The following is a 25066-nucleotide window of genomic DNA, read 5'->3' as shown; positions in this document are numbered from 1 at the left end:
CTCCGGCACTTACCAAAGCCATGCGGTAAATTTAGGCCTGCGCTTATAAATTTGAGTGTGATGTAAGGATACCATCATGAAAAGCACTTTAATAAAAAAAAAAACGTTATTGTGGTCTTAACTTTACTTATAAATGAAGTCCATGCGCAGCTCTTTCTGATCAAAATCATCGATAACTTGTTTATAGAAGTCTTCCTTATCTTTCTTCAGTTTTAAAAGTCTCCCTATCTCGATGGATGTCAAGCTTGGGCTTGAATTAAAGTTACTTCTTCGACGCAGAGGATTATTAGCACGGGCCAGACGTGAGTGTGAGTACATCTTTTATTTATATAATATATACAAAACGGGGAAAACAAAAACACTTGCTCGATGGCATGAAAGACAATGAACTATAAACTTAAACAGCACAATGGCATGACTATATACAAACGAAACAAAAGACACTAGCTGTGGCATGAACAAAACAGTACTAGCACTGAGGCATAAATACAAAAACTTACTTGGAGCGAAACAAGGGGCACGGATAACGAGGTGTTTGAGGACATGAAGGTAGCAACAGCATGGTAGGGTGTGTGAAGATCCCAGGACGAAAAAAGAAAAAGAGTGACTTAAATAGCTATGATCATTAGTGCAAACAGGTGTGAGGCCGAGAACAGGGACCTGACATGACAGGTGAACACTAATGAGTTGGCATGGAGACGAAAACAAACCAGGAAGTGCCAAGACAGAACTAAATGTCCAAAAAACTAAACATAACCTGACCAAAACATAATCTTACAGGCGTGACAGATGAAGCTCTTCCTTTATTACCTCCTGCTTCGATTGAAAGTCCAGTTTAGAGAACAGTTTTATTTTAGATAAGTAATCCTCCATGTTAAAAGTGCAAGCGAGAGAAAAAAATAAAGGATCGCTGCTTGTTTTCACTTCTTCTGCAGCCGAGTAGTCGCAAGAAGGTTCACTAGCGCCCTCTACCACCAGGAGGCGGGAGTCATTTAATGACTCATATTTGACACACGCAGCTACGGTATATTAATAAAACATAACTGTTTACTGTTCTTTTTAGCATATTCAATAGCTTGGACCTTAAATCCCACTGAATAGCTCTTAATCTTCTTCCCTTTATGCGATTTCAAATGATTGAAATCAGCCTCCTCCATTTTGAAAATGATGACAGGTGAAGTGTCACTCGTGACGTGACGAGTTTGACCCGGTGGAAATTCTAGGCATATGCTAGTTATTTTGCGAAACGAGTTTGACCCGGCGGAAATTGTAGACATGCGCTAATAAAAATAATATTTTACGAAACAAGTTTGACTCGGCGGAAATTGTAGACATGCGCTAATAAAAATAATATTTTGCGAAACAAGTTTGACCCGGCGTTAATCCTGAGCCGGCGGTAAAGCTAAGCATGCGCTAATTATTTTGCAAAACGAGTTTGACCCGGCAGTAATTCTAGGCAGGCGCATACTATATACCTGGCGGCAATTCAAGGAAATATGGTAAAAAATATTTTTTGCAAACCAATAACTATTGTGAACACCGGGTCGCATCGTGGTGCAGGGTTTGTTCCCCCAGGAACGTGACGAGTTTGACCCGGTGGAAATTCTAGGCATATGCTAATTATTTGGCGAAACGAGTTTGACCCGGCGGATATTGTAGACATGCGCTAATAAAAATAATATTTTACGAAACAAGTTTGACTCGGCGGAAATTGTAGACATGCGCTAATAAAAATAATATTTTGCGAAAGGAGTTTGACCCGGCGTTAATCCTGAGCCGGCGGTAAAGCTAAGCATGCGCTAATTATTTTGCAAAACTAGGCAGGCGCATACTATATACCTGGCGGCAATTCAAGGAACTATGGTAAAAAAATATTTTTTGCAAACCAATAACTATTGTGAACACCGGGTCGCATCGTGGTGCAGGGTTTGTTCCCCCAGGAACGTGACGAGTTTGACCCGGTGGAAATTCTAGGCATATGCTAATTATTTTGCGAAACAAGTTTGACCCGGCGTTAATCCTGAGCCGGGTGTAATGCTAAGCATGCGCTAATTATTTTGCGAAACGGGTTTGACCCGGCAGTAATTCTAGTCAGGCGCATACTATATACCCGGCGGCAATTCAAAGAAATATGGTAAAAAATATTTTTTGCAAACCAATAACTATTGTGAACACCGGTCGCATCCTGGTGCAGGGTTTGTTCCCCCAGGAACGTGACGAGTTTGACCCGGTGGAAATTCTAGGCATATACTAATTATTTGGCGAAACAAGTTTGACCAAGCGTTAATCCTGAGTTAAATGATAAATGATAAATGGGTTGTACTTGTATAGCGCTTTTCTACCTTCAAGGTACTCAAAGCGCTTTGACACTACTTCCACATTTACCCATTCACACACACATTCACACACTGATGGAGGGAGCTGCCATGCAAGGCGCTAACCAGCACCCATCAGGAGCAAGGGCGAAGTGTCTTGCTCAGGACACAACGGACGTGACGAAGTTGGTACTAGGTGGGATTTGAACCAGGGACCCTCGGGTTGCACACGGCCACTCTCCCACTGCGCCACGCCGTTGGCGGTAAAGCTAAGCATGCGCTAATTATTTTGCAAAACGAGTTTGACCCGGCAGTAATTCTAGGCAGGCGCATACTATATACCCGGCGGCAATTCAAGGAAATATGGTAAAAAAATATTTTTCCCAAACCAATAACTATTGTGAACACCGGGTCGCATCGTGGTGCAGGGTTTGTTCCCCCAGGAACGTGACGAGTTTGACCCGGTGGAAATTCTAGGCATATGGCAATTATTTGGCGAAACAAGTTTGACCCGGCGTTAATCCTGAGTTGGCGGTAAAGCTAAGCATGCGCTAATTATTTTGCAAAACGAGTTTGACCCGGCAGTAATTCTAGGCAGGCGCCTACTATATACCCGGCGGCAATTCAAGGAAATATGGTAAAAAAATATTTTTTGCAAACCAATAACTATTGTGAACACCGGTCGCATCGTGGTGCAGGGTTTGTTCCCCCAGGAACGTGACGAATTTGACCCGGTGGAAATTCTAGGCATATGCTAATTATTTGGCGAAACAAGTTTGACCCAGCGTTAATCCTGAGTTGGCGGTAAAGCTAAGCATGCGCTAATTATTTTGCAAAACGAGTTTGACCCGGCAGTAATTCTAGGCAGGCGCATACTATATACCTGGCGGCAATTCAAGGAAATATGGTAAAAGTAAAAACAACAGCACTGGAAGGAGCATAGTATGACATGGATGTGAATACTTCTACATATTTAGGGAAAGTGAATTAAAAAATAATTGTATTTTTAATTAAAATTATGATTTCTGGTTACGTTAGGCCACACCACTGATAACACTACCTCTACTAGTAATGTGGCAAAATATACAATCATTGGGAGCAACCAGAGGCTGATCCGGGATCAGTGTGACAGGTCAAGCCTGACCACCAGGCCCACTCCCAAACATGATGTGACATCACTCTGAGGAGGTCATAGCAACCAGATTCCGCCCGTGCTGCAGCCTCGCCATTGCACTTAAGACTTGAATTCCAAGAGGATGAATTTAGAGAAAAAAAAAAAAAAGCAAGCCAAAAATAAGTCCAAAAAAACCAGTGTCATATTGCGTCAATGTGCCTTGATGGCATATGAAAGCGGCGCGGAAGAATGCAGCATCATTGTTTACCCGGCGCTAGAGGAGGCTCGGGGGCCCCGGGTCGCTGTGTAAAGAGCGCCCGTGCCAAGTGGTCGACACCTGAGACCAGCGCACCTGGACAATGAGCTGAGGTGTAACCCAAAACGTGGATGAAGCACTGTTTACCCTCCCTGCACTCTCCTCCTCTTCTTCCTTGCCATCAGTCTCCACTCAGGAGCTTGACGGGAATAAATACATGACCACGCCACAGGTGGCGCCCTCTATAGGCTGTGGGAGACATCTTAGCATACATGGATGCCGATACTACAGAGACTCGTGTTGCACGGTGTACCGCCATACTAATGGATTATATTTGGTACTCTGAAAAGGGAGAATGGATGCTATGGAGGGAGGCGTGGCCTGCGGACCTGCAGCGAAACAGGGTGTGCCAGGACCGCCTTCCAGATCAGCGACAGGTGCGTAGACGGTCCACCTGGGGCCTGGTTATCTAATCACTGGTCGCCGATCTCGAAGCCGGTCCTGGCATACCCCGTTTTGCTGCAGGTCTGCAGGCCACGCCCCCCCTCGGGCGTGAAAAGTAAAGATAAAAGTGAAGTTATAACGCTGAAACGCCCTCAGGAAGAGGTGATTTAAGACATGGGCCCAGTCGGCAGTGTTTTAGCTACTTCTAAATCACTAATCCTCGCCTCAATGGCAATAAAAAAAAGTAAGTTTCTTACAAGTATTATTATCACTGGAGGACGAGGAATAGCTAAACATGCTTCACTACACACCCTAGCTCACTGGCGTCACAATGTAAACTAACGCCATGGGTGGATCCACACCTGACATCCACTGTAATGATACCAAGTACAGGAGCGTACTACTATCGATATTTTTTAGCATTACAAAATCTACTTTCCTTTTTTTTTTTAATGTATATAATGTTTAAAAACTTAGAAAATATGTCTCTGGAAACATGAGGACTTTGAATATGACCAATGTATGATCCTGTAACTACTTGGTATCGGATCGATACCTAAACGTGTGGTATCGTCCAAAACTAATGCAAAGTATTATAGAAGAGAAGAATAAGGGATCATTACATTTTAACAGAAGTGTAGATAGAACATGTTAAAAGAGGAATTAACAGTAAACGAACAAGTAGATTAATAATACATTTTTACAGTTTGTCCTTTATAATGTGTAGAAAATAATAGTTGTATAAATGACACAATGTGTTACTGCATACGTCAGCAGCTAAATTAGGAGTCTTTGTTTGTTTACTTACTACTAAAAGACAATTACAATAATAAACATATGTTTAAGATGTTTTTGTTAAAATAAAGCCAATAATGCAATATTTTGCTGTCCCCTTTATTAAGAAAAGTACCGAAAAGTAAGGAAATACATAAAACATATTGCTATCGGGACAACACTACATTAGACAAATGATCAATGACTGAGGTAAATGTTTTATTAGCAGCAAGGACTTTTTTTTTTTTAGCAAATATTGGCAATTTAATGCTAAAATATGTGTGTTGAATTTTGTGGGGTCCCTCTTTTTTGTTAGCGTTTTGAAAACAAAATGTACGCATTATCCTGTTATATCTCACTTTCTATGTCAAAAAGTAGTCATAAACGTTACTTTGTTTATAAAAATAACATTAAAAAAGAAAAAAAAAACAGATATTTATGCATATGTAAATGTATTCAGTTATAAACATTCGTTCTATATTTTTAATGTAATATTTTCAGAATGCGTTTGTTCTATTTTTGGCCAAAGTGAGACAAAGAAAACAATCTGAAGTTGTCTTTATTTTTTTAGTTTCAATGCCATGATTTGGCGGCATAGCTCGGTTGGTAGAGTGGCCGTGCCAGCAACTTGAGGGTTCCAGGTTTGATCCCCGCTTCCGCCAACCTAATCACTGCCGTTGTGTCCTCGGGCAAGACACTTTACCCACCTGCTCCCAGTGCCACCCACACTGCTTTAAATGTAACTTAGGTATTGGGTGTCACTATGTAAAGTGCTTTGAGTCACTAGAGAAAAGCGCTATATAAATATAATTCATTCATTCATTCCAAATGACTTTCTGGCTAAATGTATTTGTTCTCTTTCATTTTGACAGAAAAAAATACTTTGACTTAGACAAATTTTAATGATCCACAAGGGAAATTGTTCCACACAGTAGTTCAGTTACAAAGGATAGAAAGTGTAAGGATGGAAAGGATAAAGCAGGTATAAAGTAGATTAAACATGTCAATATAAAATATAACATATATGAAATATTTACATATTATATATACTGATATATTATTTTGGAAGGGTGCGTTGCCTGCGGGCCTGCAGCGGAACTGGGTGTGCCAGGACCGACCTGGAAGTCAGCGACAGGTGCATAAATGGCCCAGGTGGGCCTTATTATCTAATCACCTGTCGCTCTATTTTAGCAGCAGTTGAGAGGAGAGACACTGTTTGAGCTGGCGTAAGAGCGAGAATGTGCATGTCACAGACAAGAGACGATTGCTGGAAAGCAACCCACAGACTATTTCAGTACTGAACCTGAACCGGGCTATCATGTCGGTGCTTGGTGCCACTGGAGGGCAACCTCCACAATTATATTATATCAAATTTTTATTTGATATACACAATACATAACAATTACCATGTACAACGGCTTCCTCCCACCTAGCTCAGTCCAGCAGAAAATATACATTATAAACCAAGGCAGGTAGCTAACATAGAAGGACATATATATATATATATACATATATATATATATACACATATATATACATACATGTACATTAGAGATGCGCAATTTGCGGTCTCATCCGCGGAGTCCGCGGATAAACACAACAAATACCCAGAATCTTTTGCATCCATGACACTTCCTGACTATTTTATACACCCCGCTAGCAGCATATAATATATTATTTGGTATACTTGTATACATTTTACTCAAACCTTTTCAAAACAAAAGCTCCTCTTGGCTGCTGACATATGATTTTTACGCACAGTGTTGGCTTTAAAATGTCTTTTTAAAAATGTGTTTTTTTTATTTTTATTTTTTATTTACAAAAACCTTAGAATGTTAATGTAGTTAAAGACATTAGAGCAAACCAAACTGCGACCCAATCCGAGCTGTGAAATACTCAGTTTACAAAGCTATTGAGAAACACAACAAATACCCAGAATCTTTTGCATCCATGACAATTCCTGACTATTTTATACACCCCGCTAGCAGCATATAATATATTATTTGGTATACTTGTATGCATTTTACTCAAACCTTTTCAAAACAAAAGCTCCTCTTGGCTGCTGACATATGATTTTTACGCACAGTGTTGGCCTCAAAATGTCTTTTTAAAAATGTGTTATTTTTATTTTTTATTTACAAAAACCTTGGAATGTTAATTTAGTTAAAGACATTAGAGCAAACCCAACAGCGACCCAATCCGAGCTGTGAAATACTCAGTTTACAAAGCTATTGAGAAACACAACAAATACCCAGAATCTTTTGCATCCATGACACTTCCTGACTATTTTATACACCCCGCTAGCAGCATATAATATATTATTTGGTATACTTGTATGCATTTTACTCAAACCTTTTCAAAACAAAAGCTCCTCTTGGCTGCTGACATATGATTTTTACGCACAGTGTTGGCCTCAAAATGTCTTTTTAAAAATGTGTTATTTTTATTTTTTATTTACAAAAACCTTGGAATGTTAATCTAGTTAAAGACATTAGAGCAAACCAAACAGCGACCCAATCCGAGCTGTGAAATACTCAGTTTACAAAGCTATTGAGAAACACAACAAATACCCAGAATCTTTTGCATCCATGACACTTCCTGACTATTTTATACACCCCGCTAGCAGCATATAATATATTATTAGGTGCACTTGTATACATTTTACTCAAACCTTTTCAAAACAAAAGCTCCTCTTGGCTGCTGACATATGATTTTTACGCACAGTGTTGGCCTCAAAATGTCTTTAATAATGTGTTTTTTTATTTACAAAAACCCTAGAATGTTAATCTAGTTAAAGACATTAGAGCAAACCAAACTGCAACCCAATCCGAGCTTTGAACTACAAAGCTATTGAGAAAACATAAATATATCATAGCAAAAAAACGGGGAAAAATAAAATTCGCTAAACAGTGTCAATGAGAGCAATAATATTTAATATTTTTAATCCAAAAATAAATATAAGCCACACACACATTTACCACCCACAATCCAACGCCCTCGACGCAAATATCATAAAGGTGATGGACGGGTGGGCAACGCCTGAGAGCTGCGGCCGGCCACCATGACCCCGCACTCCCTCCCCTTCGTTGCTAGATATCTCGAGATGTACTTTGTAATATGTATATCAATCAATCAATCAATCAATCAATCAATGTTTACTTATATAGCCCTAAATCACTAGAGTCTCAAAGGGCTGCACAAACCACTACGACATCCTCGGTAGGCCCACATAAGGGCAAGGAAAACTCACACCCAGTGGGACGTCGGTGACAATGATGAGTATGAGAACCTTGGAGAGGAGGAAAGCAATGGATGTCGAGCGGGTCTAACATGATACTGTGAAAGTTCAATCCATAATGGATCCAACACAGTCGCGAGAGTCCAGTCCAAAGCGGATCCAACACAGCAGCGAGAGTCCCTTTCACAGTGGAGCCAGCAGGAAACCATCCCAAGCGGAGGCGGATCAGCAGCGCAGAGATGTCCCCAGCCGATACACAGGCGAGCAGTACATGGCCACCGGATCGGACCGGACCCCCTCCACAAGGGAGAGTGGGACATAGGAGAAAAAGAAACGGCAGATCAACTGGTCTAAAAAGGGAGTCTATTTAAAGGCTAGAGTATACAAATGAGTTTTAAGGTGGGACTTAAATGCTTCCGTGCTTTGCTATGGAGGTTTTTTGTCCCACGCCAGACTAGGAGCCCAGTCTAGATCGTATTTTTTTTTACTCATCCTTCCCCAGCGTTAAACCCGCCGACCGGATAAAACCTGTTCCTTGGTCCGTACGTTGGACACCCCTGATTTAGGACCAAAACACTTAAAACCACATAAGTGAGAAGAACGATCTTATCAGACAGAAAATAAGCAACTATCAGCCTTATTTGAGATATTTCATCTTGCTTCGATTTCAGTTGTTGCAGTGCACACATCCAAGAGGGGATGGAGAGGACTAAGACCATTGTTGCAGTGCACACATCGAAGTGGGGATGGAGAGGACTAAGACCATTGTTGCAGTGCACACATCCAAGTGGGGATGGAGAGGACCAAGACCGTTGTTGCAGTGCACACATCCAAGTGGGGATGGAGAGGACCAAGACCATTGTTGCAGTGCACACATCCAAGTGGGGATGGAGAGGACTAAGACCATTGTTGCAGTGCACACATCCAAGTGGGGATGGAGAGGACCAAGACCATTGTTGCAGTGCACACATCCAAGTGGGGATGGAGAGGACTAAGACCATTTTTGCAGTGCACACATCCAAGTGGGGATGGAGAGGACTAAGACCATTGTTGCAGTGCACACATCCAAGTGGGGATGGAGAGGACTAAGACCATTGTTGCAGTGCACACATCCAAGTGGGGATGGAGAGGACTAAGACCATTGTTGCAGTGCACACATCCAAGTGGGGATGGAGAGGACTAAGACCATTGTTGCAGTGCACACATCCAAGTGGGGATGGAGAGGACCAAGACCGTTGTTGCAGTGCACACATCCAAGTGGGGATGGAGAGGACCAAGACCATTGTTGCAGTGCACACATCCAAGTGGGGATGGAGAGGACTAAGACCATTGTTGCAGTGCACACATCCAAGTGGGGATGGAGAGGACCAAGACCATTGTTGCAGTGCACACATCCAAGTGGGGATGGAGAGGACTAAGACCATTGTTGCAGTGCACACATCCAAGTGGGGATGGAGAGGACTAAGACCATTGTTGCAGTGCACACATCCAAGTGGGGATGGAGAGGACTAAGACCATTGTTGCAGTGCACACATCCAAGTGGGGATGGAGAGGACTAAGACCATTGTTGCAGTGCACACATCCAAGTGGGGATGGAGAGGACTAAGACCATTGTTGCAGTGCACACATCCAAGTGGGGATGGAGAGGACTAAGACCACTGTTGCAGTGCATACATCCAAGTGGGGATGGAGAGGACTAAGACCATTGTTGCAGTGCACACATCCAAGAGGGGATGGAGAGGACTAAGACCATTGTTGCAGTGCACACATCCAAGAGGGGATGGAGAGGACTAAGACCATTAGTGCAGTGCACACATTCAAGAGGGGGATGGAGAGGACTAAGACCATTGTTGCAGTGCACACATCCAAGTGGGGATGGAGAGGACCAAGACCATTGTTGCAGTGCACACATCCAAGTGGGGATGGAGAGGACCAAGACCAGTGTTGCAGTGCACACATCCAAGTGGGGATGGAGAGGACCAAGACCATTGTTGCGGTGCACACATCCAAGAGGGGATGGAGAGGACCAAGACCATTTCTTCTGCTGTTATTTACAAGGAGACAATGGTCCACATTAGAGCGGTGACATTTATCGCGGCAGCAGATCGAGGCTAGAAGCCGCATGACTCAGTGACACAGAAGCAATGGCGTGTAGAAGTGTGTCCCATGCTGTTAGGTCTGACGTGGCCGGTAATGGAACAAAGGGAAGGAAAGGCATGTCAAGAAATGGAAGTATTGGCCTGAGTGAGGATGCAGAGACCACTTGTGCGCCTCGGCTCGGCATCCTGCACACTCCACCTCCACTGGGAGACTCCACCCCGCACGTCCCACCGGCGTGTCGGCCAACATCACCGCCACGCCGCCCGAGACGCATAATATTGTGCCCCCCCCCCGTGCACTTGCATGCATGCACGCTTTGTGTGTGCGCCATGCGCCAACAACTGCAACTGCGTCTTTAAACAGCAAGTAGCACAAAGGACCAAAAATAGCACGGGTAGTTGCAGAGCAGAACTGCTCTCCTCGAGGAGGAGGAGGAGCAGCAGCAGCAGGATGACGGGGGGGAAAAGATGGTGGAAATTCACAAATATCCTCCTTTCTCCTCATTCATTACATTACATGAATATTTGTGTTTGTACAAACCCCGTTTCCATATGAGTTGGGAAATGGTGTTAGATGTAAATATAAACAGAATACAATGATTTGCAAATCATTTTCAACCCATATTCAGTTCATTGAAGCTGCTTTTACATCCAACCATGGCACCCACGCTTTTGTAACACGTGGCTTGTCATTGTCTTGCTGAAATAAGCAGGGGCGTCCATGATAACGTTGCTTGGATGACAACATATGTTGCTCCAAAACCTGCATGTACCATTTAGCATTAATGGTGCCTTCACAGATGTGTAAGTTACCCATGCCTTGGGCACTAATGCACCCCCATACCATCACACATGCTTCAACTTTGTGCTTAGAACAGTCCGGATGGTTCTTTTCCTTTTTGTTCCGGAGGACACGACGTTCAGAGTTTCCAAAAACAATTTGAAATGTGGACTCGTCAGACCACGAAACACTTTTCCACTTTGCATCAGTCCATCTGAGATGAGCCGGGCCCAGCGAAGCCGGCAGCGTTTCTGGGTGTTGTTGATAAATGGCTTGCGCTTAGCATAGCAGCGTTTTAACTTGCACTTACAGATGTAGCGACCAGCTGTTGTTACTGTCAGTAGTTTTTTGAGCCCGTGTGGTGATATCCTTTACACACTGATGTCGGTTTTTGATGCAGTACCGCATGTGGGATCGAAAGGTCACGGGCATTCAATGTTACGTGCTGTGATTTCGCCAGATTCTCTGAACCGGAGCGTAGATGGTGGAATCCCTAAATTCCTTGCAATAGCTGGTTGAAAAATGTTAATCTTAAACAATCTGCTCAAACATTTGTTGACAAAGTGGTGATCCTCGCCCTGTCCTTGTTTGTGAATGACTGAGCATTTCATGGAAGCTGCTTTTACACCCAATCATGGCACCCACCTGTTCCCAATCAGCCCGTTCACATGTGGGATGTTCCAAATAAGTGTTTGATGAGCATTTCTCAACTTTCTCAGTCTTTTTTGCCACTTGTGCTAGCTTTTCTGAAACATGTTGCAGGCATCCAATTCCAAATGACCTAATATTTGCAAAAAATAACAACGTTTTCCAGTTTGAACGTTAAATATGTTGTCTTTGCAGTCTGTTCTATTGAATATAAGTTGAAAAGGATTTGCAAAACTTTGTATTCTCTTTTTATTTACAAAATGTGACAACTTCACTGCTTTTGGCTTTAGTACAATCACAATAATAAAAATACATAATAGTGCGGTATTTTTGTCTACTTATAAATGTTTTTTGGATATGACTCTAGCTTTGTAGTGGCTAGCAAGTATGTCCTTATATCAGGCCTGGGCAATTATTTTACTCAGGGGGCCAAATTTAGGTAAAAAAGTGTTTCTGGGGGCCGGTTTATCTCTTTTTAGGAACACTAATACAAAACCTCACAAAAATGATTGAAAGCTAAAAACGTTATGACAGACCGCCTTAAAAAACGGAATGGAATTTGACATTTTTTTACTGAATGAGACACCCAGAATGTACATGAAAATAAAGAATGTGGGATTGACAATATTAACTATGAAGGATAAAACACTGAATATCAACAACATATTTTACAATCTAGCGAAACTCAACCAAATTGCAACAAATGTAGTGAAATATTAACGCCAAGGGTAAAAACAAAACAAAAACACCAACAATCTGAGACATCTCATAGTGACCAAAGTAACTAACAACCCCGTTTCCATATGAGTTGGGAAATTGTGTTAGATGTAAATATAAACAGAATACAATGATTTGCAAATCCTTTTCAACCCATATTCAGTTGAATATGCTACAAAGACAACATATTTGATGTTCAAACTCATAAACTTTTTTTATTTTTTTGCAAGTAGTTGGGAAAGGGCATGTTCACCACTGTATTACATCACCTTTTCTTTTAACAACACTCAATAAACGTTTGGGAACTGAGGAAACTAATTGTTGAAGCTTTGAAAGTGGAATTATTTCCCATTCTTGTTTTATGTAGAGCTTCAGTCCTTCAACAGTCTGGGGTCTCCGCTGTCCTATTTCACGCTTCATAATGCGCCACACATTTTCCATGGGAGACAGGTCTGGACTGCAGGCGGGCCAGGAAAGTGCCCACACTCTTTTTTTTACGAAGCTACGCTGATGTAACACGTGCTGAATGTGGCTTGGCATTGTCTTGCTGAAATAAGCAGGGGCGTCCATGAAAAAGACGGCGCTTAAATGGCAGCATATGTTGTTCCAAAAGCTGTATGTACCTTTCAGCATTAATGGTGCCTTCACAGATGTGTAAGTTACCCATGCCTTGGGCACTAATACACCCCCATACCATCACACATGCCGGATTTTGAACTTTGCGTCGATAACAGTCTGGATGGTTCGCTTTCCCTTTGGTCCGGATGACACGATGTCGAATATTTCCAAAAACTATTTGAAATGTGGACTCGTCAGACCACAGAACACTTTTCCACTTTGCATCAGTCCATCTTAGATGATCTCGGGCCCAGAAAAGACGCCGCCGTTTCTGGATGTTGTTGATAAATGACTTTTGTTTTACATAGGAGAGCTTTAACTTGCACTTACAGATGTAGCGACAAACTGTATTTAGTGACAGTGGTTTTCTGAAGTGTTCCTGAGCCCATGTGGTGATATCCTTTAGAGATTGATGTTGGTTTTTGATACAGTGCCGTCTGAGGGATGGAAGGTCACGGTCATTCAATGTTGGTTTCCGGCCATGCCGCTTACGTGGAGTGATTTCTCCAGATTCTCTGAACCTTTTGATGATATTATGGAGCGTAGATGTTGAAATCCCTAAATTTCTTGCAATTGCACTTTGAGAAAGGTTGTTCTTAAACTGTTTGACTATTTGCTCACGCAGTTGTGGACAAAGGGGTGTACCTCGCCCCATCCTTTCTTGTGAAAGACTGAGCATTTTTCGGGAAGCTGTTTTTATACCCAATCATGGCACCCACCTGTTCCCAATTAGCCTGCACACCTGTGGGATGTTCCAAATAAGTGTTTGATGAGCATTTCCTCAACTTTATCAGTATTTATTGCCACCTTTTCCCAACTTCTTTCTAAAGTTAATGTTGATTTGAAAAAAAAAATATTTATCAGTTTGAACATCAAATATGTTGTCTTTGTAGCATATTCAACTGAATATGGGTTGAAAATGATTAGCAAATCATTGTATTCTGTTTATATTTACATCTAACACTATTTCCCAACTCATATGGAAACGGGGTTATTAGTTACTTTGGTCACTATAAGATATCTCAGATTGTTCGTGTTTTTGTTTTGTTTTTACCCTTGGCGTTCATATTTCACTACATGTGTTGCATTTTAGTTGAGTTTCGCTAGATTGTAAAATATGTTGTTGATATTCAGTGTTTTATCCTTCATAGTTAATATTGTCAATCCTACATTCTTTATTTTCACGTACATTCTGGGTGTCTCATTCAGTAAAAAAAAATGTCAAATTCCATTCTGTTTTTTAAGGCGGTCTGTCATAACGTTTTTAGCTTTCAATCATTATTCTGAGGTTTTGTATTAGTGTTCCTAAAAAGAGATAAACCGGCCCCCAGAAACACTTTTTTACCTAAATTTGGCCCCCTGAGTAAAATAATTGCCCAGGCCTGATATAAGGACATACTTGCTAGCCACTACAAAGCTAGAGTCATATCCAAAAAACATTTATAAGTAGACAAAAATACCGCACTATTATGTATTTTTATTATTGTGATTGTACTAAAGCCAAAAGCAGTGAAGTTGTCACATTTTGTAAATAAAAAGAGAATACAAAGTTTTGCAAATCCTTTTCAACTTATATTCAATTGAACAGACTGCAAAGACAACATATTTAACGTTCCAACTGGAAAACGTTGTTATTTTTTGCAAATATTAGCTCATTTGGAATTTGATGCCTGCAACATGTTTCAGAAAAGCTGGCACAAGTGGCAAAAAAGACTGAGAAAGTTGAGAAATGCTCATCAAAGACTTATTTGGAACATCCCACAGGTGAACGGGCTGATTGGCAACAGGTGGGTGCCCTGATTGGCTGTAAAAGCAGCTTCAATGAAATGCTCAGTCATTCACAAACAAGGACAGGGCGAGGGTCACCACTTTGTCGACAAATGTTTGAGCAGATTGTTTAAGATTAACATTTCTCAACCAGCTATTGCAAGGAATTTAGGGATTCCACCATCTACGCTCCGGTTCAGAGAATCTGGCGAAATCACTGCACGTAACATTGAATGCCCGTGACCTTTCGATCCCACATGCGGTACTGCATCAAAAACCGACATCGGTGTGTAAAGGATATCACCACACGGGCTCAAAAAACTACTGACAGTAACAACAGCTGGTCGCTACATCTGTAAGTGCAAGTTAAAACGCTGCTATGCAAAGCGCAAGCCATTTATCAACAACACCCAGAAACGCTGCCGGCTTCGCCGGGCCCGAGCTCATCTCAGATGGACTGATGCAAAGTGGAAAAGTGTTTTGTGATCTGACGAGTCCACATTTCAAATTGTTTTTGGAAACTGTGGACGTGGTGTCGTCCGGAACAAAAAGGAAAGGAACCATCCGGACTGTTCTAGGCGCGAAGTTGAAGCATGTGTGATGGTATGGGGGTGCATTAGTGCCCAAGGCATGGGTAACTTACACATCTGTGAAGGCACCATTAATGCTGAAAGGTACATACAGGTTTTGGAGCAACATATGTTGTCATCCAAGCAACGTTATCCTGGACGCCCATGCTTATTTTAGCAAGACAATGACAAGCCACGTGTTACAACAGCGTGGCTTCATAGTAAAAGAGTGCTGGTACAAGACACGCCTGCCTGTAGTCCAGACCTGTCCCCCATTGAAAATGTGTGGTGCAATATTAAGTGTAAAATAGCACAACGGACACCCCGGACTGTTTAACAACTTAAGCTGTACATCAAGCAAGAATGAGAAAGAATTCCACCTGAAAAGCTTCCAAATTGTGTCTCCACCTTCACTAAGTGTTATTTAAAGGAAAGGCCATGTAACACAGTGGTAAAAATGCCTTTTTTGCAATGTGTTGCTGCTAATAATTTATAAGTAAATGATTATTTGCATAAAAATTAGGGGTGGGCAAATTAATGCGTTAATTATGAGTTAACTCATCAATCTATTAACGCCGAGAATTATTTTATGGCACATTTGCGTATGTTGTTTACATGCTTTTATTTTGTTAACGCCTTTTCTTAACAAGATGGCATCGCCCGGCGTGGAGGGGCTCTTGGTAAAGATGGAACATTTGGCAAAAATACCGGACAATTCTGCAAATGTCATGGCTGGCTTACAGCGTGGTCACTCCGGGATCACTTACGACCGCCAGACAATTCTGGATGTGGATAGATCGGGCCGTTTTGGACTGAATGACGCGTGCTTGCTAGACCGGCTAGCTAGCATGGGAATACTTTGCCGGCTACATCCAGCGGCCTGTGAAGCAGCGGAGTATATGTGTTGTCTGTCTATTTATGAATAATGCAGACCAGGAGTGTTGGCTGAGTTCTTAACGTTTGCTTTCAGAGCGTGCATATCATAACATACAAGATGTCGTCATGGCGACACAACCTATACCGGGCTACCGCGCATGCTCGTCACTCCTGTTGCATGCTGGGTAGGGTAGTTCTTTTATTCTCTGGCTCATAACATCACAATATAGTACCATGTATATGATGCCTTCAGTTTATCAAAGCACCAAGCAAACAATCGGAAAATTCCCATCATATCAATTCCTAGATATGGTCATAATTATTTTAAGTGCACTACGCAGAATAAACACAACATTATTAATATTGCTACTACGGATAATTTGATCCAAAATTCCCTAAAACAGCCCACTACCTATAATATAGTTTTTTTAAACATAAGATCCCTGATCAAAAAAAATGTTTCTGCTGTTACCTCAGAAATTGCCTGTTCAGATGTTATGATTGTGGCTCAGAGATTTGTATGTAGATTATATTTATTTTCCATAACAAACAGGATAACTTAAATACCCTGGCAGTGGCAATAAGCTTAAATGTTTGTATTTACATTTTTGGAGTTGATTTTTCATCAAATATGCTATTTAACTGCTACTGTTTAACAAGGACTGATTTAAATTGTGTTTGCACAACAAATGTTTTGGCGCTTTTGTTCATGTGGGAGAATATTCCAATAAAGGTGCACTACACACTACTTTTGAATTCATTATTGGGCTTTGCGTATACAATGCAGTTAATCGCGATTAATCGGAGAAATAGTGCGATTAACTTCGATTAACATTTTTAATCGTTGCCCAGCCCTAATAAAAACAAAATGTAGTTTTATATAAATATGACGTTCATGTTCTCAATATTCAGGGTTTTATCGTTCATAGAAAAAAAATCAATCAATCAATGTTTATTTATATAGCCCCAAATCACAAATGTCTCAAAGGACTGCACAAATCATTACGACTACAACATCCTCGAAAGAACCCACAAAAGGGCAAGGAAAACTCACACCCAGTGGGCAGGGAGAATTCACATCCAGTGGGACGCCAGTGACAATGCTGACTATGAGAAACCTTGGAGAGGACCTCAGATGTGGGCAACCTCCCCCCCCCCCCCCCTCTAGGGGACCGAAAGCAATGGATGTGGAGCGGGTCTAACATGATACTGTGAAAGTTCAATCCATAGTGGCTCCAACACAGCCGCGAGAGTTCAGTCCAAGCGGATCCAAGACAGCAGCGAGAGTCCCGTCCACAGGAAACCATCTCAAGCGGAGGCGGATCAGCAGCGTAGAGATGTCCCCAACCGATACAGGCGAGCGGTCCATCCTGGGTCCCACTCTGTTTTTAAGGTGGTCTGTCATAACATTTCTAGCATTCAATCAGACTTTATTGTGAGGTTTTGTGATGTCACACATTGAGGGACGTACTTATGTGGGTATTTCTCTGCTCTGCCCTCTAGTGGATTTTTTTTTTTTTTTTTTGCCAATGCCTGGAGCCCCTACTGGTTTTTTGCTTCTTTCCTCCTGGTCTATGAAATAAATACGAACGTGTTTATTTATCCAAAACATTTTACACAAGACTGCTTTCTCAGCAGGGACCAGTAAACACCTAGCCGGATTATCCGCTAAACTCAAGACATAAAAGATGGCGACATTAAAACTTGGTTTGAGGTATCACAAGAAAAGGTAGAATAAAGTATTATTTCCGTCGAATCTTGTTTAAATGTCATGTGACACCCAGCAAGATAAAGGATGGCTTTCTGAGAATGGGGAGGTGTACCTAATATTGTGACTCTAGATTCTATAGTTCAGGCCTGGGCAATTATTTTGACTCAGGGGCCACATTTACAGAAAAAAATGTGTCTGGGGGCTAGTATATAAATGATAAATGTACTTGTATAGCACTTTTCTATCTTCAAGGTACTCAAAGCGCTTTGACACTACTTCCACATTCATCCATTCACACACACATTCACACACTGATGGAGGGAGCTGCCATGCAAGGCGCTAACCAGCATCCATCAGGAGCAAGGGTGAAGTGTTTTACTCAGGACACAACAGACGTGACGAGGTTGGCACTAGGTGGGGATTGAACCAGGGACCCTCAGGTTGCGCACGGCCACTCTCCCACGGCGCCACGCCGTCCCTTTCAATTTTTAAGAACACTTAAACCGGGGGTGTCCAAACTTTTTCCACTGAGGGCCGCACACTGAAAAATCAAAGCAACCTGGGGCCATTTTGATATGTTTTATTTCAAAAACCAATACAATATATGTATAAAAATATACATTTAGGTCTCCACTCAGGCTTGATCTCAGGGACACCAAAGGGAATTGGTCCAAAAATGTGTCATTATTCGGTATTATTATTATTATAGGCTCAACATTAGGTCTATATGTCAATATAACATTTAAAGGGGAACATTATCACAATTTCAAAAGGGTTAAAAACAATAAAAATCAGTTCCCAGTGGCTTGTTGTATTTTTCGAAGTTTTTTTCAAAATGTTACACCTCCCGGAATATCCCTAAAAAAAGCTTTAAAGTTCTTGATTTTCGCTATTTGTGATGCGACTATCCATTTCCCTGTGACGTCATACAGTGCTGCCAATACAAACAACATGGCGGTTACCACAGCAAGATATAGCGACATTAGCTCGGATTCAGACTCGGATTTCAGCGACTTAAGCGATTCAACAGATTACGTATGTATTGAAACAGATGGTTGGAGTATGAAAGTATTGAAGAAGAAATTGAAACTATTGAGCGAATAGCTATTGACGCTATTCATAGCCATAGCATGGGTGTACCTAATGAAGTGACCCATAGCATGGCTGCCTTATTAGCATCGCCGGTAAAATGTGCGGACCAAACGATCAGGACTTTTGCATCTTGTGACACTGGAGCAACTTAAATCCGTCGATTGGTAAGTGTTTGTTTCGCATTATCTAGTTTCAAATGTACATACAGCTAGAGTAAATAGCATGTTAGCATCGATTAGCGTAGCATGTTAGCATCGATTAGCTGGCAGTCATGCGGCGACCAAATATGTCTGATTAGCACATAAGTCAACAACATCAACAAAACTCACCTTTGTGATTTCGTTGACTTAATGGTTGCAAATGCATCTGCAGGTTATCCATACATCTCTGTGCCATGTCTGCTTTAGCATCGCCGGTCAAATGTGGAGACACTCTGGTACATTCAATGGGGGTCTGGCGGCAGATTTCTTGCCAGTGGTGCAACTTGAATCCCTCCCTGTTAGTGTTGTTACACCCTCCGACAACACACCCACCAGGCATGATGTCTCCAAGGTTCCAACAAATAGTCGAAAAAACGGAAAATAACAGAGCTGAGACCCGGTGTTTGTAATGTGAAAATGAATATGGCGGGTGTGTTACGGGCGGCATAGCTCGGTTGGTAGAGTGGCCGCGCCAGCAACTTTGAGGGTTGCAGGTTCGATTCCCGCTTTCGCCATCCTAGTCACTGCTGTTGTGTCCTTGGGCAAGACACTTGACCCACCTGCTCCCAGTGCCACCCACACTGGTTTAAATGCAACTTAGATGTTGGGTTTCACTATGTAAACCGCTTTGAGTCACTAGAGAAAAGCGCTATATAAATATAATTCACTTCACTTCACCTCGGTGACGTCACGTTCTGACATCATCGCTACAAGACCGGTAAACAGAAAGGTGTTTAATTTGCCATAATTCCCCCATTTAGAGTTCGGAAATCGGTTAAAAAAATACATGGTCTTTTTTCTGCACCATCAAGGTATATATTGACATTTTTTTAATAGAAAAAACACAAAATATGCAATATTTTCACCCAATAACATTTTTAAGTGGAATATTTTAGATTATATAATAAGTGTAGCTTTAAAAAGGTCAATAAGTCATAACAACCTTGATTTTAATTCATCATAGTTTTTGAGCTGACACTTAAAAAAAAATCACACTAAAATTATTGGGGATCCAAAACGGTCTTAATCATTAAAGTATTAAAAAATAAATCATAATTATTTTGTTTACTTTTAACACAATTATCTCGATATCAACTTCTGATCTATCCATCAATTATAAGTTTTATTGCTCTTTGTTTTTTTTTGTTTGTTTGTTTTAAAACAAAAACGTGTGACAAACACAAAATATGCAACATTTTACACCAAAAATATCTCAAAGTGGAATATTTAATGTGACTTAATTGGAGCCTTGGTCAATAGGTCAATAATTCATAATGACATTGATTTTGATTCATTATTATTTTTTTAAAGAAAGAAACAGCCTGCATGGCAGCTTTGTGTCATTAGAGTCAACATTGCAACATTTTCTTGTTACATTTCACCTCTTTGCTCTTTTTTACCACTTTTTATGTTTTGTATTTTTTTAATCGTATTTTTAGAATGTGCCGTTGGACCTTTAAAAAATTCCCTGCGGCCGCGCTTTGGACATCCCTGACTTAAACGAAAGCTCACAATAATGTCTGATTGAATGCTAAAAACGTTATGACAGACCGCCTTAAAAAAATGTAATGGAATTTTACATTTTTCTATGAACGATAAAACACTGAACATTGACAAAATATACACTTGTGGGATGTTCTCTGAACATTTTGATGATAACGCTTTTAGCATTCAATGTCTTATTGAATGCTAAAAATGTTATGACAGACCGCCTTAAAAAGGGGTGTCCAAACTTTTTCCGCACACGGAAAAATGTAAGCATGCGGGGGCCATTTTGATATTTTTCATTTTCAAACCATAACAAAATATATGGATTTTTTTTTTTTTAATCCTTAGAGCTCAGTCACTAAAATGTTAAAAATAAGTCAAATTATTATTATTTTTTATTTAATGCTTACAGTAAATCTCTATATCAACTTGAGGTTGATATAAAGTAAAACAAATAAGGTTTTATGCCTTTTCTGTCAAAGACAACTTTGTTTTTTATAGTAAAACTGAAATATGCAGTATTTAGATAGATAGATAGTACTTTATTGATTCCTTCAAGAAAGTTTCTTTATTTAGCAATTAAAGCCTCAAAGATCAATAATGCAGGACAACATTGATTTTAATTATTTAATATTTTTGAGTAATCACGGTGAAAAGTTAAATAAAATCCTACTAAATATATTTGAGATCCGAAAGGTTCCCCACTCATAAAGTGATGCATTTTTATTAGTTTTTTTTTACTTTTAACACTTAAATTTCAAGATCAACATCTGATATATCTGTCGATTTTATGTTTGAACTATTATTTTGTTTGTTTTATGCTCTTTTATCAAAACTTTGTTTTCATATGGCAACCACACAACATATGCAATATTTTTCCCACATAAAACATTTTAAAGTGATCAATTTTAATTAATAATTCATTATATTTTTGTCCTTTTTTTTTTGAGCAATGGAAAAAAAAAAAGAAAATAAAGACAAAAAGAACAAAAAAAACTGCCTGCAATTCAGTTTTGTGTCAACATTGCTACTTTTTCTCATTAGATTTCACCTCATTCCACTTTTTTAAAAATGTTTATATTTTATTTTTGCAATACTATCAATTTTGCAATTTTTGCAGAATGTGTGGCAGGCCAGTAAACTATTAGCTGCGGGCCGCACTTTGGACATCCCTGGCCTTTGGAATTTGACATTTTTCTATGAAGGATAAAACACTGAATATTGACAAAACATGAACATCACACCCCCTGTCAATCGACATATTTTACAATCAAGTGAAACCCAACAAAAATGCAACAAACAGTGAAATATGAACGCGAAGAGTACAAAAAACCACCTAGTATCTGATATATCTGATATATCACTAAGCTTTAGAACTTTGTTGTGAAAATCTCCGTCCGTGTGTTGAAACGCTTCCCGCCCACACTGCTTGGTGCCTCGTCTGAGCTGCTGTGACTTTCATTACCATAGGACCTCATTAGATGACCATAGTAACTCATTAGATGACCATAGTAACTCATTAGATGACCATAGTAACTCATTAGATGACTATAGTAACTCATTAGATGACCATAGTACCTCATTAAATGACCATAGTACCTCATTAGATGACCATAGTAACTCATTAGATGACCATAGTACCTCATTAAATGACCATAGTACCTCATTAGATGACCGTAGTACCTCATTAGATGACCATAGTATCTCATTAGATGACCATAGTAACTCATTAGATGACTATAGTAACTCATTAGATGACCATAGTAACTCATTAGATGACCATAGTACCTCATTAGATGACCATAGTAACTAATTAGATGACCATAGTACCTCATTAGATGACCATAGTACCTCATTAGATGACCATAGTACCTCATTAGATGACCATAGTAACTAATTAGATGACCATAGTACCTCATTAGATGACCATAGTACCTCATTAGATGACCATAGTACCTCATTAGATGACCATAGTACCTCATTAGATGACCATAGTAACTCATTAGATGACCATAGTACCTTATTAGATGACCATAGTAACTAATTAGATGACTATAGTAACTCATTAGATGACCATAGTAACTCATTAGATGACCATAGTAACTAATTAGATGACCATAGTAACTCATTAGATGACCATAGTAACTCATTAGATGACCATAGTACCTCATTAGATGACCATAGTACCTCATTAGATGACCATAGTACCTCATTAGATGACCATAGTACCTTATTAGATGACCATAGTAACTAATTAGATTACCATAGTAATCGGTATGTTAACCTAACATATTATGGTAAGAGTCATTCAAATAACTATAACATATAGAACATGCTATACCTTTACCAAACTATCTCTCACTCCTAATCCATAAATCCCATGAAATCTTATACGTCTAGTCCAGTGGTTCTTAACCTGGGTTCGATGGAACCCTAGGGGTTCGGTGAGTCGGGCTCAGGGGTTCGGCGGAGGTCAAAACACACCCGAGTCATCGTGTAAATACAAACTTCTTCTTATCGGCGTATTACGGGTACGGCAACAGCTGACTGATTTGCAGGTGTGTAATTTGTTGTGAGTTTATGCACTGTCTTGGTTTTGTTCTTTGAAGAAGGTGATGTTCGTGAACGCTTCATTTTGTGCACCAGTAAAAAAAAACATGGTAACACTTTAGTATGGGGAACATATTCACCATTAAATATTTACTTATTAATATGCAAATTAGTAACATATTGGTTCTTAACTAGTCATTATTAAGTACTTATTAATGCCTTATTCGGAATGGCCTTATTATAAGGAATGTTAAATGCAGATCGGAACCATCATAGGTCCCCTTTAAGAACTGTTTCTACGGGCAACATTTTGTGCCATTTATTTACATGAAGTCTATGTGATTTAAATGTTACTACTTTTCACCGTACAAACAACGCATCCGTTCAAAGACTTTGGGTATAAGTGGATCATTTCTTGTACTTACTATTGCTGGACTTGAGATCTCTGTGGATGATGGGAACAAAGGCCTGGTTGTGCAGGTAGTCCATCCCTGTGGCGATCTGGACGGCCCAGTTCACCAGGACCCTCGGGGACACCTTCTTTCCAGCCAAGGCGCGATTCAGGGCCCCCCCCCTGGCGTACTCCATTACCAAGCACAGGTTGGGTTCCCGCAAGCAGACCCCACGCAGCGCGATGATGTTGGGGTGCTGGAGAATCCAGAAGAGCCTGGCCTCCTGGCGTACGCTCTCTGCCGTCACGCTGATGTCCTCGTCGGGGTCTTGCCTCGCAGCCTTGACCGCCACTTCCTCGTCCTGCCAGAGTCCTTTGTACACCTTCCCAAATCCGCCGGCTCCTATGACCTCCTCCAGCCGCAGTTCGGAGAAGTCTATCTCCAGCGGGCACTCACCCACGCCCACCCCACTGCCCACCAGTCCGTCCACGGTAAGCTGTTGGTAATTGGGAGCGTCCCCTTTTGTCACGTAGTTGCTGGGAAAGATACCCACCTTGTCCTGGATCTTGCCTGTCCACCATCCCTCATCCCCGGAGACTTTAGAGTCTTTCGATAGAACCTCCAGAAGGTCCCCGCGGTGCAGGGTTAGCTCCTCGTCCGCCGTGGCCTCGTAATCAAACACGGCGGTCCAGTAGGGGTTGGGCCCCGCGCACAAGTGACCGGCTTGGGTGTCCGGGGAGCCCGATGAGTTCCAGCTGCTGCCATTCTCCACCTGCATGATGGGGGGCGGCGACGTGGAGGACGCAGTGGAAGGAATGAGGCAAGGGGGTGGCGGGGAGCAGCGGCCCCCGCAGCTGCTGCAGGACAGGGGGCCCGCCGGGTTGCTTTCTCTGCCGTACGGGTTCATGTCGGACCCTGGAAGCCAGCCCTCTGTCAACTCAGCCTTCATGTACACACGGGTTGAGGCAAGGTGTCCAGAGCTGGGGTCGCACCGCCCCCATCACCACATCTTTTTGTTAATACCGTCTGGGTTTGTATCCCCAAAATGTAAAGGGCAATGTCTTGGAAAGCGGGCTTCACGGTGGAAGAGGGGTTAGTGCGTCTGCCTCACAATACGAAGGTCCTGAGTAGTCCTAGGTTCAATCCCAGGCTTGGGATCTTTCTGTGTGGAGTTTGCATGTTCTCCCCGTGAATGCGTGGGTTCTACTCCGGCTTCCTCCCACCTCCAAAGACATGCACCTGGGGATAGGCCCCTCCCACCTCCAAAGACATGCACCTGGGGATAGGCCCCTCCCACCTCCAAAGACATGCACCTGGGGATAGGCCCCTCCCACCTCCAAAGACATGCACCTGGGGATGGGTTGATTGGCAACACTAACTGGTCCCTAGTGTGTGAATGTTGTCTGCGATGAGGTGG

General features: G+C 41.4%; 1 protein-coding gene across 2 annotated transcripts in view; it reads right to left on the bottom strand.

Moving 5' to 3' along the window:
- map3k10 (mitogen-activated protein kinase kinase kinase 10) overlaps positions 1–25066 on the bottom strand; it is a 107428-nt gene that overhangs the window by 81274 nt on the left and 1088 nt on the right. The window contains exons 1-2 of one of the 2 annotated variants that reach the window (XM_061878165.1): positions 25000–25066; positions 23683–24962 (exon numbers count right to left, since the gene is read on the bottom strand). The exon at positions 25000–25066 is cut by the window's right edge and continues 1088 nt beyond it. In XM_061878165.1, the coding sequence (XP_061734149.1) occupies positions 23683–24598 (916 nt within the window). In that variant the 5' untranslated portion in view covers positions 24599–24962; positions 25000–25066. Of the gene's footprint in view, positions 1–23682 lie in introns of both variants that reach the window. The other variant, XM_061878163.1, reaches the window with a different exon arrangement.

The sequence above is a fragment of the Nerophis ophidion genome, linkage group LG18 (genome assembly GCF_033978795.1).
Source record: "Nerophis ophidion isolate RoL-2023_Sa linkage group LG18, RoL_Noph_v1.0, whole genome shotgun sequence".
Classification (NCBI taxonomy): domain Eukaryota; kingdom Metazoa; phylum Chordata; class Actinopteri; order Syngnathiformes; family Syngnathidae; genus Nerophis; species Nerophis ophidion.
This window is presented reverse-complemented; position numbering and strand designations above follow the sequence as displayed.